General features: G+C 41.5%; 1 protein-coding gene across 1 annotated transcript; it reads right to left on the reverse strand.

Annotated features, from left to right (window-relative positions):
• Nucleotides 1-2,141: 2,141 nt before the first annotated feature.
• LOC113826306 (allatostatin-A receptor) lies at nucleotides 2,142-13,515 on the reverse strand (the record flags this gene model as incomplete). Its single annotated transcript, XM_070135847.1, is given in 5 exon segments — nucleotides 2,142-3,253; nucleotides 3,532-3,620; nucleotides 5,711-5,848; nucleotides 8,795-8,952; nucleotides 13,341-13,515. Coding segments are annotated over 5 exon segments (762 nt in total), but the record flags the coding sequence as incomplete, so codon positions are not given.
• Nucleotides 13,516-14,567: the final 1,052 nt, after the last annotated feature.

Consider the following 14,567-nt stretch of genomic DNA (forward strand, 5'->3'; position numbering starts at 1 on the left):
AAAAGATAGATATATAAAGAGAGAACAACTTCACTCGTGCTCCATTCTTCCCCACGACAATACTTAAATCTCTCCATATGCCTAAGTTCTTAAGAATATTTCGCCAATATCTCATAACAAGAGATTTCACCCTCAGGACAAGGTGAACTCACCCTTTCACCTAAAGACGCGTCACCCACACCCGGTTTCTGTGAGTTTAACATTCAACAAACTCAAGTAATATTTGTACTTCACATTTGTACATTACACTTCGTCACACACCTTTTCTTTTTCGTTGCGCGTGACATCGAATTATGTAACTGTTTGGTTTAATACGAAGTCTTTCGCTCGCTTATCTTGTTTAATGGCGAAGTTTCCTCTCGGCAAACAGGCAAAAGCACATGCATTAGCGTCGACTCTGCCCCCTCCCCCCCTCCCTCCTCCCCCCTCCCCCGGCCTCCGACCTCCCTCCCCCCCCCTCCCCCCTCCCCCGCCCTCCGACCTCTCAGATTCCTGACATGGTTCGTGCATTTGTGAAAGTTAAACCCAAGTGTGGAAAGCTGTCTCTCATTTCGGCGCTGTCGTAGCAGTAATAGTGATGGTGGATGATCTTGATTTAGTGTATCCTCTACACACGCACGCACGCACACAGGCACGCATACATGCACGCACGCACAAACATACACACACACATACACACACACACGCACACACACACACACACACACACACACACACACACACACACACACACACACACACACACACACACACACACACACACGAACACACTCATCTCTTATGTTCCTTATCAACTCAGAACATTATAATTGTAAAAAAAAAGAAAAGAAAAAAAATACATCCAAACATTAAAACAACTGTCATATACATATATACACATAAATGTTACACATATCCTATATTACAAATGTCAAATGTCATTGTCCTAACCTTTAACATATATCAGCCTTTCCATTGTCCTATTAAGATAAAATGCATAATTCACTCTTTCTGGCAACATATTTCATCATCCTTTAACCCGCTAACAATATTTGCATCCATGGCACTGCAACGCTATAATTCTCTCCTTGCAATGAAACGTGAATTTAGCAATCTCTCTTCTTTAATGTTTAATACACTTCTTTTCATTTCCGTACGTCCACTTACTCTAGTTTTCTTCACAACACCTCTACAGAAGATTACAAATACCCTCTATAATAACGGATTTCCATACACCTTTTTCCATGCAGCTTTATATATACGTCCGTACACCCTCTTATTCTAGCTTTCTTCGCAACACCTGTACAGAAGATTACAAATACCCTTTATAATAACGAATTTCCATACACCTTTTTCCGTACAGCTTTATATATACGTCCGTACACCCTCTTGCTCTAGCTTTCTCCACAACACCTGTACAGAAGATTACAAATACCCTTTATAATAACGAATTTCCATAAACTTTTTTCCATACAGCTTTATATATACGACCGTACATCCACTTACTCTAGCTTTCTTCACAACACCTGTACAGAAGATTACAATTACCCTCTATAATACCGGATTTCCATACACCTTATTTCATACACCTTTTTTCCGTACAGCTTTATACACACGTCCAAAGCGAAATATTTTATACACGGGGTCCCTCGCATACAGCTATTCAGGTATTCTCGTATTCTTCCCTTCTTTCAGCAGTTTCCTCCATTCAGCGGATGTCCTCCAAGGGCTCTCTGTGTATACATACCGCATGTGGATATTTTGCGTTTTCGTATTCTGACTTGGGTTTTGAAGTTCCAGCTATAGAAAAACGCTTTCATTTTATTAGCCTTTTCTTTATATATATATATATATATATATATATATATATATATATATATATATATATATATATATATATATATATATATATATATATATATATATATATATATATGCACACACACATACATATGTATACACACACACACACACACACGTATTAATATATGTATGTATATATATAATACGTGTATATATGTATATATGTGTGTGTGTGTGTGGATAGATAGATAGACATATCTGCGCGTATATTTTCTTCATAGTGTCTGGTCCCTAGTTTCCAGAAAGATAATTTTGATAGATTACTATTATCCAAAGTTAACCAGAAATAAATAAATCTGTTATATACATGTACATAACATAGTTAACTGTTATGGCAGGTGACATTTATTACTGTGCTTCAGATAATAAATACAGTGTTTACATAATATATACATGCGTTTCATTACAACTTGCATATCAGGAACACACAATTATATACATATTTACACGACTTTGATCTCTTTACAACGTACATTGATTTATGAATGATTATTAAACAAAATTCCACTTACGATGCATCATTTTTTTCAAACATTCAAAATTATAATTGCTTTCTTTTCTGCATCTATTAGATATATGCAATTTACAATACCATAAACTATAAATTGTAGAGACTAAGTTCGTATTAGGCCAAAGTTTAATAATAAAGACAAATACCTAAATATTAGGGATATATACTCCCGGGGCGCGAATTATGTTGTTTCCACCAAAGGCAATTTTCCTAAGTTCACTGTTATTATGGCGTTGCAGTTCTTCATAACTCGCCTCCCCTTTCTTATATCTAGGCTCCCTTACCTCTTTCTCTTCCTTCCTTAAGAACTTTTTTTACACTCGTGCTCCCTCTCGTCTGCCTTCAGCTCCTGTTTGTCATTTCTCTTTGTAACCTTTTCCTTGCTCCCTTTTTCCTGTTTATTTCCTGGTATCCTTCGTCAATTTCTTGTTAATCTTTTTGTATCATTTTATTTAATTTCATCCTCGCTTTTCATTATATTTCCTCTTTCATGTAATGCCTAACGCTTTATTGTCATGAAAACGCTGGTTCATTTGACTGCACAGCTCCGAATACCGCTCTCGACCTTTGACCTTTAACACAGCATCTCACATCATCCTCTCCGAATCAAGGTCGCTGCCGCTCTCTTCCTCGATGACCTGGCTGGCGAGCTGACCCAAAAAGAGGTCACAGTTCTCTCGGCGAAGTCCTCCTCGGCGTCAGGTCCCCACCACGGTTGCCCTCAACAGATCTTCTCTCCTCTCCTCCTCGACCTCTCGCAGCTCTCCTGACCTCGAGCTGGCGATGCCTTCAGGGACGCGACGCTCGAGGGCGAGGTGACCCGAAGGAGGGGGCGCCCGGCTCTCTGCCTCGCCTGGTTTTCTGAAGCCCTGGCGGCGGAGGCGGTGGAAGGGCGGCGATCTGGGGGCGGGGAGAGGAGAAAAGAAAAAAAATAGTTATATTTGCATGTTTGCTTGCTTTGCGCGCGCGCGCGCGCGCGCGCGTGTGTGTGTGTGTGTGTGTGTGTGCGTGTGTGTGTGTGTGTGTGTGTGTGTGTGTGTGTGTGTGTGTGTCTGCGTGTGTGTGTGTGTGTGTAAATGTGTGTGTGCTTCCGTATATATATATATGTATATGCGTTTGCGTATCATACACCAACATATGATGGCAAATAATAACAAAAAACACGAGAAACACCATACCTCCCCGGGTTGCGATTTCTGCTGATGCCTGACCGGGCTGACCACACGTACTTCTGGGTCCCGTGGCCAGGCGTCAGCACGAAGGGCGGCTGACGTGAGAGGGAGATAAGAGTTAGGAGGAGGTAGATTAAGAATCACACGTCATCCATATATATACATAAATACATAGATACATCTCTCTGTTTCTCTCTCTCTTTCTTTCTTTCTTCCTCTCTCTCTCTCTCTCTCTTTGTGTATGTGTGTGTGTGTCTTATCTCTGTCTCTGTCTTTGTCTCTCTCTCTCTCTCTCTCTCTCTCTCTCTCTCTCTCTCTCTCTCTCACACACGCACACACACACATGTTTATGAACACAAAAACACAGCAACCTGTACTCATTGATATAAAGGAAACTAAGAAATGAAACATGTTGTGTATATATATATATATATATATATATATATATATATATATATATATATATATATATATATATATATATATATATATATATATATATATATATATATATATATATATATGTATATATGTATATATATATATATATATATATATATATATATATATATATATATATATATATAAAGAGAGAGATAAATAAATAAAAAGGAAAGAGAAAAATAAAGAAAGAAGGAAAGAGAAAAAGAGAAAAAGAAAGAAAAACCGAAATAAAAAAGAAAGAGAGAAAGAAATTAAAAAAGAAAAGAGAGGAAGAAAATAAATAAAGAAAGAGAAGAAGGAAAGAAAGAAGAAAAGAAAGAAAGAGATAAAAGAAAGAAAGAGAGAAAGAAAATAAAGAAGGAAAGAGAGAGAGAGAAAATAAAGACGGAAAGAGAGAAAGAAAATAAAGAAGGAAAGAGATAGAGAGAGAAAGAGAAAGAGAGAAGGAAAGAGAGAGAAAAAGATGCGTCGGCAACTCAGATTCGAGAGACGGAATTCCGTAATTGGTAATTTCACGACTCGACTCACTCCTATAAAGCTCAGTGTTGGCGGAGAGTCAAGTAAAGTATTTATGCGATATTTATACCTATAATTAAGAATAAAGGAAGAGAATAAGGGGGGAAAGCGATAAAGATTAGACGAAGAGAAAGGATGGAATACCCTTTAACTGAGAATAAACGGAGAATAAGGGGAAAAAACATAAAGATTGGACGAAGAGAACTAAGAATAAAAGAAGAGAATAAAGGAAACAAACGATAAAGATTGGACGAAGAGAACTAAGAATAAAAGAAGAGAATAAAGGAAATAAACAATAAAGATTGGACGACGAAAAAGGATGGAATACCCTTTAACTAATAATAGACGAAGAGAATAAAGAAAAAAAAAACGATAAAGATTAGACGAAGAGAGAGGATGGAATACCTATAACTAAGAATAAAAGAAGAGAATAAAGGAAAAAACGATAAAGATTAGACGAAGAGAAAGGATGGAATGCTAAAGAAAAATCAGGGAGACGAAGATAATATATAATAAAAATGGCATTAAAGAAAGAGGGAATAAATGTAATCAAAAGTAAAAGTGATTTGGAAACTTGGTATTAAATGAAGGTGGTTTCCTTTTTCTTTAATTATAGAAAACCGATTCTATTTGAATATTATGATAGAAAAGAGTGTGTTTGTGTGTTTGTGTGTGTGTGTGTGTTGTTTGTTTGTTTGTGTGTGTGTTGTTTGTTTGTTTTGTGTGTGTGTGTTGTTTGTTTGTGTGTGTGTGTTGTTTGTTTGTTTGTTTGTTTGTTTGTGTGTTGTTTGTTTGTTTGTGTGTGTGTTGATTGTCTGCATGTGTGTGTGTTTATATATATATATATATATATATATATATATATATATATATATATATATATATATATATATATATTGTGTGTGTGTGTGTATGTGCGTGTGTGTGCGTATGTGTGAGTGGTTGTGTACATGTGTGTAAATGTGTATACGTGTGTATTTGTATGTATGTGTATATTTGCGTCAAAGTGTATTCATGTGAACTAAGAAAAAACAAACAAACAAGCAAACACAAAAAACAGCACAATATATATATATATATATATATATATATATATATATATATACATATATATATATATATATATATATATATATATATATATATATATATATATATATATATTTTTTTTTTTTTTATCCCTCGCAACCTCTCCAACCTCCCCCTTAGTCTGTCAGTCACCCACCTTTCCCTTGAAGGCGCAGGCGAAGGTGACCCTGAAGGCTCTCCTGAAGTTGTGGTGCATGAGGGCGTAGACGATGGGGTTCACGGAAGGGTTGATGTACATCATGTACTGGCACACGGACATGAGGGTGTCGTACGTCTGGCAGGGGGGGGGGGGGAGGTGACGGCGGCAGCGAGTGATTTATTGGCAGGGAAGAAACACGTGTGTGATGCATACAGAATACAAGAATAGACAGATGTGCGCACGTAAATACACACAAATACACAGGTAGGCGGACATACAGACACACACACGTACACACAAACGCACACAGGCAGACGGACACACAAACACACGTGCATATATATATATATAATATATATATATATATATATATATATATATATATATATATATATATATATATATATATGTGTGTGTGTGTGTGTGTGTGTGTGTGTGTGTGTGTGTGTGTGTGTGTGTGTGTGTGTGTGTGTGTGTGTGTGTGTGTGTGTGTGTGTGTGTGTGTGTGTGTGTATTCCAACGCATTTGCGAAGCGAAAACAAAACAAAACAAAACACTTAGTCTTCTGATTCCTCCCTTGGGCCTAGCAACACGCTAAGTACGTCTTATTCAATGCATAATTTCACAGACACGTTTCCTCCTCCAAGTGAATAATGAATGTCAGTTCGACAGTCAAGACTCTTTCTGGATAAGCTGAACAAAACTTGAACAATTTTACCGAAAGTTTAGTTGTTGATTTTATTCACTTTCTGAAAGGTTAGGTGTTGGATTCATCTTTTTTACTGAAAGATTAGCATTTGATTGGATTATCTTGATTGGATTTAATTTAAGTTTTTGGTTTTATCTTCTGAAAGATGTTTTTCATTATCTTATCATGAGAGTAAACGAGCCACTGATTCTTATAATGTTAAAGCAATTCTAAAAGAAATTGCAGCTTCTGCAGGTCCTCCTTTTGGTGGAGATGTAAATAAGAAAAATAGGAAGAGAAAGAAAGAAAACTGGCAAAATCGGCTTAAATCTACGGAAGTCACTCGCCATATTTCACTACATCACAGTCGAGATGGCGTTACCTTTCATCTCTCCTCTCTCTTCTGTTGACTCTCTCCTTCACTCCCTCCTTTCTATTCTTCCCTCTCTACTTCCTCCCCTCCCTCTTCCATCTTTTCTTCCCCACTAATGCATATGAGTTAAGATTTCTGTATTCACAACGAGACTCCAAAAAAGGCTTAGAGTTCAGCCTTATAAGTCCATAGCTGATACAGACCAACGGATGTTATAGAAATATTTACGTAATGGCGCTGTATATAACGTATCTAAAGTTGTTCTAGACTGACTTGATTAAGAGACCAGAGAACCCAAAACGTCTGTTCTTTCATAGCAACAATTTGCTTCAAATATGTTTTTTAATTATTGATACATAGTGAATAGGACTCTCTACTTAGTCGAAGGGTTTATAATGTATCATATTGTAAGGATTTAATGTATCATATTGTAATGATTTCTTACGGCACAATATTCATAACTTTGTTTCAATTCAGATTTTAAACACGAATCAAACATACTTGAACACGCTTTTATCACTCAAAACAAATACTAAAAAAATATATTGTTCAGTTTCTATACTTTCATAGTCTAGTAACATCATATATATAGTCTTACATTTCACTCTTACATTTCTATATAGACCAGTATTATCATCTATATAGAATAGAAATATCATACTGTATATGGTCTAATAATGCAATCTTTCTATATAGACCACCAGGATTTCATTTCCATAAAGACCTGTCTAGTGATATCATACTTCTATATAATCTACTGATGTTATATCTTTATATAGTGTAGAATTCACTCTCTAAAATCGATGTGTGACGTCACTGAATTCACTCTCTAAAATCAGTGTGTGACGTCACTGAATTCACTCTCTAAAATCAGTGTGTGACGTCATTGAATTCACTCTCTAATATCAGTGTGTGACGTCATTCAGATAACTCCTTCTCTGTAAGTGTTTCCGAAAAAGAAATAAGATGAAGAGAATTAATTTTTTTTCGACCTTTTGATCTTCGTTATCACGGGATCTGGAGAAAAGTTATCAACCGATGGATTTTTTAAAAGTAATTTCTATCTTAGATCTTCAAAACTTTATTTCTCTTTTTATATAAGTTCCTCCTTGAAGCTTTGAATCCCTTTGTATAAGACTGATCAGGGAAACTAAGTGAGTTACAAGAAAGAAATGAAAATAATTTAATCTTTCACGGGAGTATATAGAATAGAAAAAAAACTTTAAAAGACAAGGGGTATAAAGAATAGAAAAAAAAAAAAAATAAAAAGACAAATTTGATAAAAGATAATTTTTTTCTTTCGGATGTCTCTATTTTCATAACTTACCACGCCCCATATTCCTAAGCCCACTTATTAATATAGATTTATATAATCTTATGTCCTAATACGATATTCATTTTATAGTGATATGATGATCTTGTAATGTATAATGTCTACAGAATATCTGATTTATGGACTATGAAATCGTTTTGTAAACCAACGTAATTACTGCAGTACCAGCCGATGCCAATGTAAATTAGAAATAAAGATTATTGTTATGATAATCACGCTATGATATTATTATTATGATATTATTATTATGGTTATGATAATTTACTCAAATATCTGCTTGTACCTTGAGCATTCACTTCCGCCCTAACTTCCCTCCTTCCTTACTCCCCCCTCACTCTCACCCCCTTCCTCTCACATCCCTCCCACTCATCACCCCCCTTCCTCTCACCTCCCTTACCCCAATATCACCTCCCCCACCCCCCTTCTCATCTACCCCACCCCTTCTCACCTCCCCCACCCCCCTTCTCATCTCCCCCACCCCTTTTCACCTCCCCCAACACCTCCTTCCTCCTCTCACCTCCCCTAACCCCTTCCTCTCACCTCCCCACCCCACTCTCGCCCTCATCACCTCCCCCCACTCCCCTCTCATCACCCCCCTTCCCCACTCCCCCCACCATCTCCCCCACCCCCTCACCTCCCTCCCCTCCCCCCACTCCCACCCCTCCCCCCTCACCCCTCCATCCTCACCTCCGCCAGATCCTTCTTGAGCGAGCCATTCTCCTGGACGAAGGCGTTGCGGGCGAGGGTGACCACCTGCAGCGGCGTCCAGCAGGCCACGAACACCAGCACGACCACGAACATCATCCTCACCGTCCGGGCTTTCAGGCGCAGGATGGTCGGGTGCTCTGATGGGGAGGGAGGAAAGAGGATGGGAGGGGGGGTATGGGAGGGAGGGGAGGATGGGAAGAGGATGGGATGGGAGGGAGGAGGATGGGAGGGGTGGGAAGGAGGATGGGAGAGGGGGAGGGAGGAGGGGGATGGGAGGGGTGGGAAGGAGGATGGGAGAGGGGGAGGGAGGGAGGGAGGGAGGAAGAGGGAGGGGAGAGGGGGAGGGAGGGAGGGAGGGAGGGAGGAAGAGGGAGGGGAGAGGGGGAGGGAGGGAGGGAGGTGGTTGAAGAGGAGGGGGATGGAAGGAGGGAGGGTAAGGAGAGGGGTGGAGATAGAGTAGGAGAGGGAGGGAGGGGGAGGAAAGAGAGGGAGGGAAAGGGATGGGGTGAGGGAGAGAGGGGGGGAGGAGGTTGAAGAGGAGGAGGGAGAGAGGAAAGAAGGGTATGGGAGAGTGGGAGGGAGGGAAGGTTATGGGATAGGGGATGGGAGGGAACGAGGGAGCAAAGATATGGGAGGGAGAATAGGAGGGAGGGAAAGGGATGGACTAAAAGAGGTAGGCAAAGAGGGAAGGGGTGGGGGGGAGGAGGAACAAGAGGAGGAGGAGGAGGGAGAGAAGGAGAGAGAGAGGGAGGGAAGGAGTATGGAGGGGAGGGAGAGAAGGATGAAGCGAGAGGTGGAGATGGAGTAGGAGTGGGAGAAGAAAGAGTAACAGGAAGAGGGAAAGTTGAAGAAGAAGAAGTAAAAGAGCAGGAGAAGCAAGTATAGGAAGAAAAGGAAGACGACGAGGAGGAGGAAGAAGAGGAGGAAAGGAGGAGGCAACGACAGAAGAGCATCAGAAGGAATGGAAAGAAAGGGAAAAGGGAGAGGATAAGGGAAAGAATAAGACTATATTATTAACGAATAACAATGAAAAAAAAGCATATTAACATCAGCAAAGACCCTATTTATATATTCCTATCTTTGCAATACGGCTTAAAAATGGGTTACCGAAAATCAGTGAGCCTGTATCCTCCCAACAAAACAAACTATATCTCACAAACGGAGCATTGCACGCAGAAGTCACACCCATCTCTCCGTTGCGAAAACTTCGCTAAAACACACTCACTATTCCTCGACTCCCCTCTGCTTATGACCTTAATACCATACCCTCTATACCTCGACTCACCTCTGCCTCTGACCTTAATACCATACCCTCTATACCTCGACTCACCTCTGCCTGTGACCTTAATACCACACCCTCTATTCCTCGACTCCCCTCTGCCTATGACCTTAATACCATACCCTCTATACCTCGACTCCCCTCTGCCTATGACCTTAATACCATACCCTCTATTCCTCGACTCCCCTCTGCCTATGACCTTAATACCATACCCTATGTACCTTGCCTCCCCTCTGCCTATGACCTTAATACCATACCCTTTATACCTCGACTCCCCTCTGCCTGTGACCTTAATACCACACCCTCTATACCTCGACTCCCCTCAGCCTATGACCTTCATACCACACCCTCTATTCCTCGACTCCCCTCTGCCTATGACCTTAATACCATACCCTCTATACCTCGACTCCCCTCTGCCTATGACCTTAATACCATACCCTCTATTCCTCGACTCCCCTCTGCCTATGACCTTAATACCATACCCTATATACCTCGACTCCCCTCTGCCTATGACCTTAATACCATACCCTTTATACCTCGACTCCCCTCTGCCTGTGACCTTAATACCACACCCTCTATACCTCGACTCCCCTCAGCCTATGACCTTCATACCACACCCTCTATTCCTCGACTCCCCTCTGCCTATGACCTTAATACCACACCCTCTATACCTCGACTCCCCTCTGCCTATGACCTTAATACCATACCCTCTATACCTCGACTCCCCTCTGCCTATGACCTTAATACCACACCCTCTATTCCTCGACTCCCCTCTGCCTCTGACCTTAATACCATACCCTCTATACCTCGACTCCCCTCTGCCTATGACCTTAATACCACACCCTCTATTCCTCGACTCCCCTCTGCCTATGACCTTAATACCACACCCTCTATACCTCGACTCCCCTCTGCCTATGACCTTAATACCACACCCTCTATTCCTCGACTCCCCTCTGCCTGTGACCTTAATACCACACCCTCTATTCCTCGACTCCCCTCTGCCTATGACCTTAATACCACACCCTCTATTCCTCGACTCCCCTCTGCCTATGACCTTAATACCATACCCTATATACCTCGACTCCCCTCTGCCTATGACCTTAATACCATACCCTTTATACCTCGACTCCCCTCTGCCTGTGACCTTAATACCATACCCTTTATACCTCGACTCCCCTCTGCCTATGACCTTAATACCATACCCTTTATACCTCGACTCCCCTCTGCCTATGACCTTAATACCACACCCTCTATTCCTCGACTCCCCTCTGCCTGTGACCTTAATACCACACCCTCTATTCCTCGACTCCCCTCTGCCTATGACCTTAATACCACACCCTCTATTCCTCGACTCCCCTCTGCCTATGACCTTAATACCATACCCTATATACCTCGACTCCCCTCTGCCTATGACCTTAATACCATACCCTTTATACCTCGACTCCCCTCTGCCTGTGACCTTAATACCATACCCTTTATACCTCGACTCCCCTCTGCCTATGACCTTAATACCATACCCTTTATACCTCGACTCCCCTCTGCCTATGACCTTAATACCACACCCTCTATTCCTCGACTCCCCTCTGCCTATGACCTTAATACCATACCCTATATACCTCGACTCCCCTCTGCCTATGACCTTAATACCATACCCTCTATACCTCGACTCCCCTCTGCCTATGACCTTAATACCATACCCTCTATTCCTCGACTCCCCTCTGCCTATGACCTTAATACCATACCCTATATACCTCGACTCCCCTCTGCCTATGACCTTAATACCATACCCTTTATACCTCGACTCCCCTCTGCCTGTGACCTTAATACCACACCCTCTATTCCTTGACTCCCCTCTGCCTATGACCTTAATACCACACCCTCTATACCTCGACTCCCCTCTGCCTATGACCTTGATACCACACCCTCTATACCTCGACTCCCCTCTGCCTGTGACCTTAATACCACACCCTCTATTCCTTGACTCCCCTCTGCCTATGACCTTAATACCACACCCTCTATTCCTCGACTCCCCTCTGCCTATGACCTTAATACCACACCCTCTATACCTCGACTCCCCTCTGCCTGTGACCTTAATACCATACCCTCTATTCCTCGACTCTCCTCTGCCTATGACCTTAATACCACACCCTCTATACCTCGACTCCCCTCTGCCTATGACCTTAATACCACACCCTCTATACCTCGACTCCCCTCTGCCTATGACCTTAATACCACACCCTCTATACCTAGACTCCCCTCTGCCTATGACCTTAATACCACACCCTCTATTCCTCGACTCCCCTCTGCCTCTGACCTTAATACCATACCCTCTATTCCTCGACTCCCCTCTGCCTATGACCTTAAAATCATACCCTATATACCTCGACTCCCCTCTGCCTATGACCTTAATACCACACCCTCTATACCTCGACTCACCTCTGCCTATGACCTTAATACCATACCCTCTATACCTCGACTCACCTCTGCCTGTGACCTTAATACCATACCCTCTATACCTCGACTCCCCTCTGCCTATGACCTTAATACCATACCCTCTATACCTCGACTCACCTCTGCCTGTGACCTTAATACCATACCCTCTATTCCTCGACTCCCCTCTGCCTATGACCTTAATACCATACCCTCTATACCTCGACTCCCCTCTGCCTATGACCTTAATACCACACCCTCTATTCCTCGACTCCCCTCTGCCTGTGACCTTAATACCATACCCTCTATACCTCGACTCCCCTCTGCCTATGACCTTAATACCACACCCTCTATTCCTCGACTCCCCTCTGCCTATGACCTTAATACCACACCCTCTATTCCTCGACTCCCCTCTGCCTGTGACCTTAATACCACACCCTCTATGCCTCGACTCCCCTCTGCCTGTGACCTTAATACCACACCCTCTATACCTAGACTCCCCTCTGCCTATGACCTTAATACCACACCCTCTATACCTAGACTCCCCTCTGCCTATGACCTTAATACCACACCCTCTATTCCTAGACTCCCCTCTGCCTATGACCTTAATACCACACCCTCTATTCCTCGACTCCCCTCTGCCTATGACCTTAATACCACACCCTCTATTCCTCGACTCCCCTCTGCCTCTGACCTTAATACCATACCCTCTATACCTCGACTCCCCTCTGCCTATGACCTTAACACCATACCCTCTATACCTTAACTCCCCTCTGCCTATGACCTTAATACCATACCCTCTATACCTCGACTCACCTCTGCCTCTGACCTTATTCTTATACTTGTTGAAATTGATGAAGATGAGGGCATAGGAAGCCAGCATGACCCCCAGAGGAACCCAGGTGAGGGCGACGATGCTCACAAGCCACCAGACACGCATCTCGTTGGCTTCCTCACAGGTGCGTTCGGTCACGTCACGCCACTTGTGTACCTGTGCGTTCCAGAAGGGGTTAGGTGACGCGAGAGAAGGAGAAGGAGGAGAAGGTGAGGAAGAAAGGGTAGGTAAACAGGTAAAACATGATAAAGTAAAAAAAAAAGAGAAAGTAAGAAACAAATGGAGAAATGGGGTTAGGTGACGCAAGAGAAGAAGGAGGAGAAAGTGAGAAAGAAAGGGTAGGTAAACAAGTAAAAACTATGAGAAAGTAAAAAAAAAGAGAAAGTAAGAAACAAATGGAGAAATGGGGTTAGGTGACGCGAGAGAAGGAGAAGGAGGAGAAAGTGAGAAAGAAAGGGTAGGTAAACAGGTAAAGAATATGAGAAAGTAAGAAAAAATAGAGAAAGTAAGAAACAAATGGAGAAATGGGGTTAGGTGACGCGAGAGAAGGAGAAGGAGGAGAAAGTGAGAAAGAAAGGGTAGGTAAACAGGTAAAACATATGATAAAGTAAGAAAAAATAGAGAAAGTAAGAAACAAAATGAGAAATACACTGATTGGTAGAATTTTGAGGTAACTTTGCGTTCCAGAAGGGGTTAGGTGACGCGGGAGAAGGAGGAGGAGGAGAAAGTGAGAAAGAAAGGGTAGGTAAACAAGTAACAACTATGAGAAAGTAAGAAACAAATAGAGAAATGCACTGATTGGTGGAATTTGGAGGTAACTTTGCGTTCCATAAGTGGTTAGGTGACGCGAGTGCAGGAAAAGAAAGTAAGATATAAGAGAAAGTAAAAAAAAAAAACAAGAACAGAAAAACAGAAAATAAGAGAAAAAACACACGAAAAAAGAGGGACATGAAAGAATACTCTGATTACTGGAATTTGGGGGTAACTGTGCGTTCCAAAAGGGCTTATGTGACACAAGAAGAGAGATATTAAGAAAAAAAAGAAGAATTGTGTTGACAGGTGGTATATCTATCAATAATTTTCACTTTTCCCTTCATATTTACATAATGACAAATTCTAAGAATGTTGGTATGCATATGTATAATAGTAAGAAGGCTTTTGACTTTAATTAAAATTGATTGAAATTTAATTAAAAAGGAAATTGAATG

This window comes from Penaeus vannamei, chromosome 21 (assembly GCF_042767895.1).
Source record: "Penaeus vannamei isolate JL-2024 chromosome 21, ASM4276789v1, whole genome shotgun sequence".
Taxonomy (NCBI): Eukaryota; Metazoa; Arthropoda; class Malacostraca; order Decapoda; family Penaeidae; genus Penaeus; species Penaeus vannamei.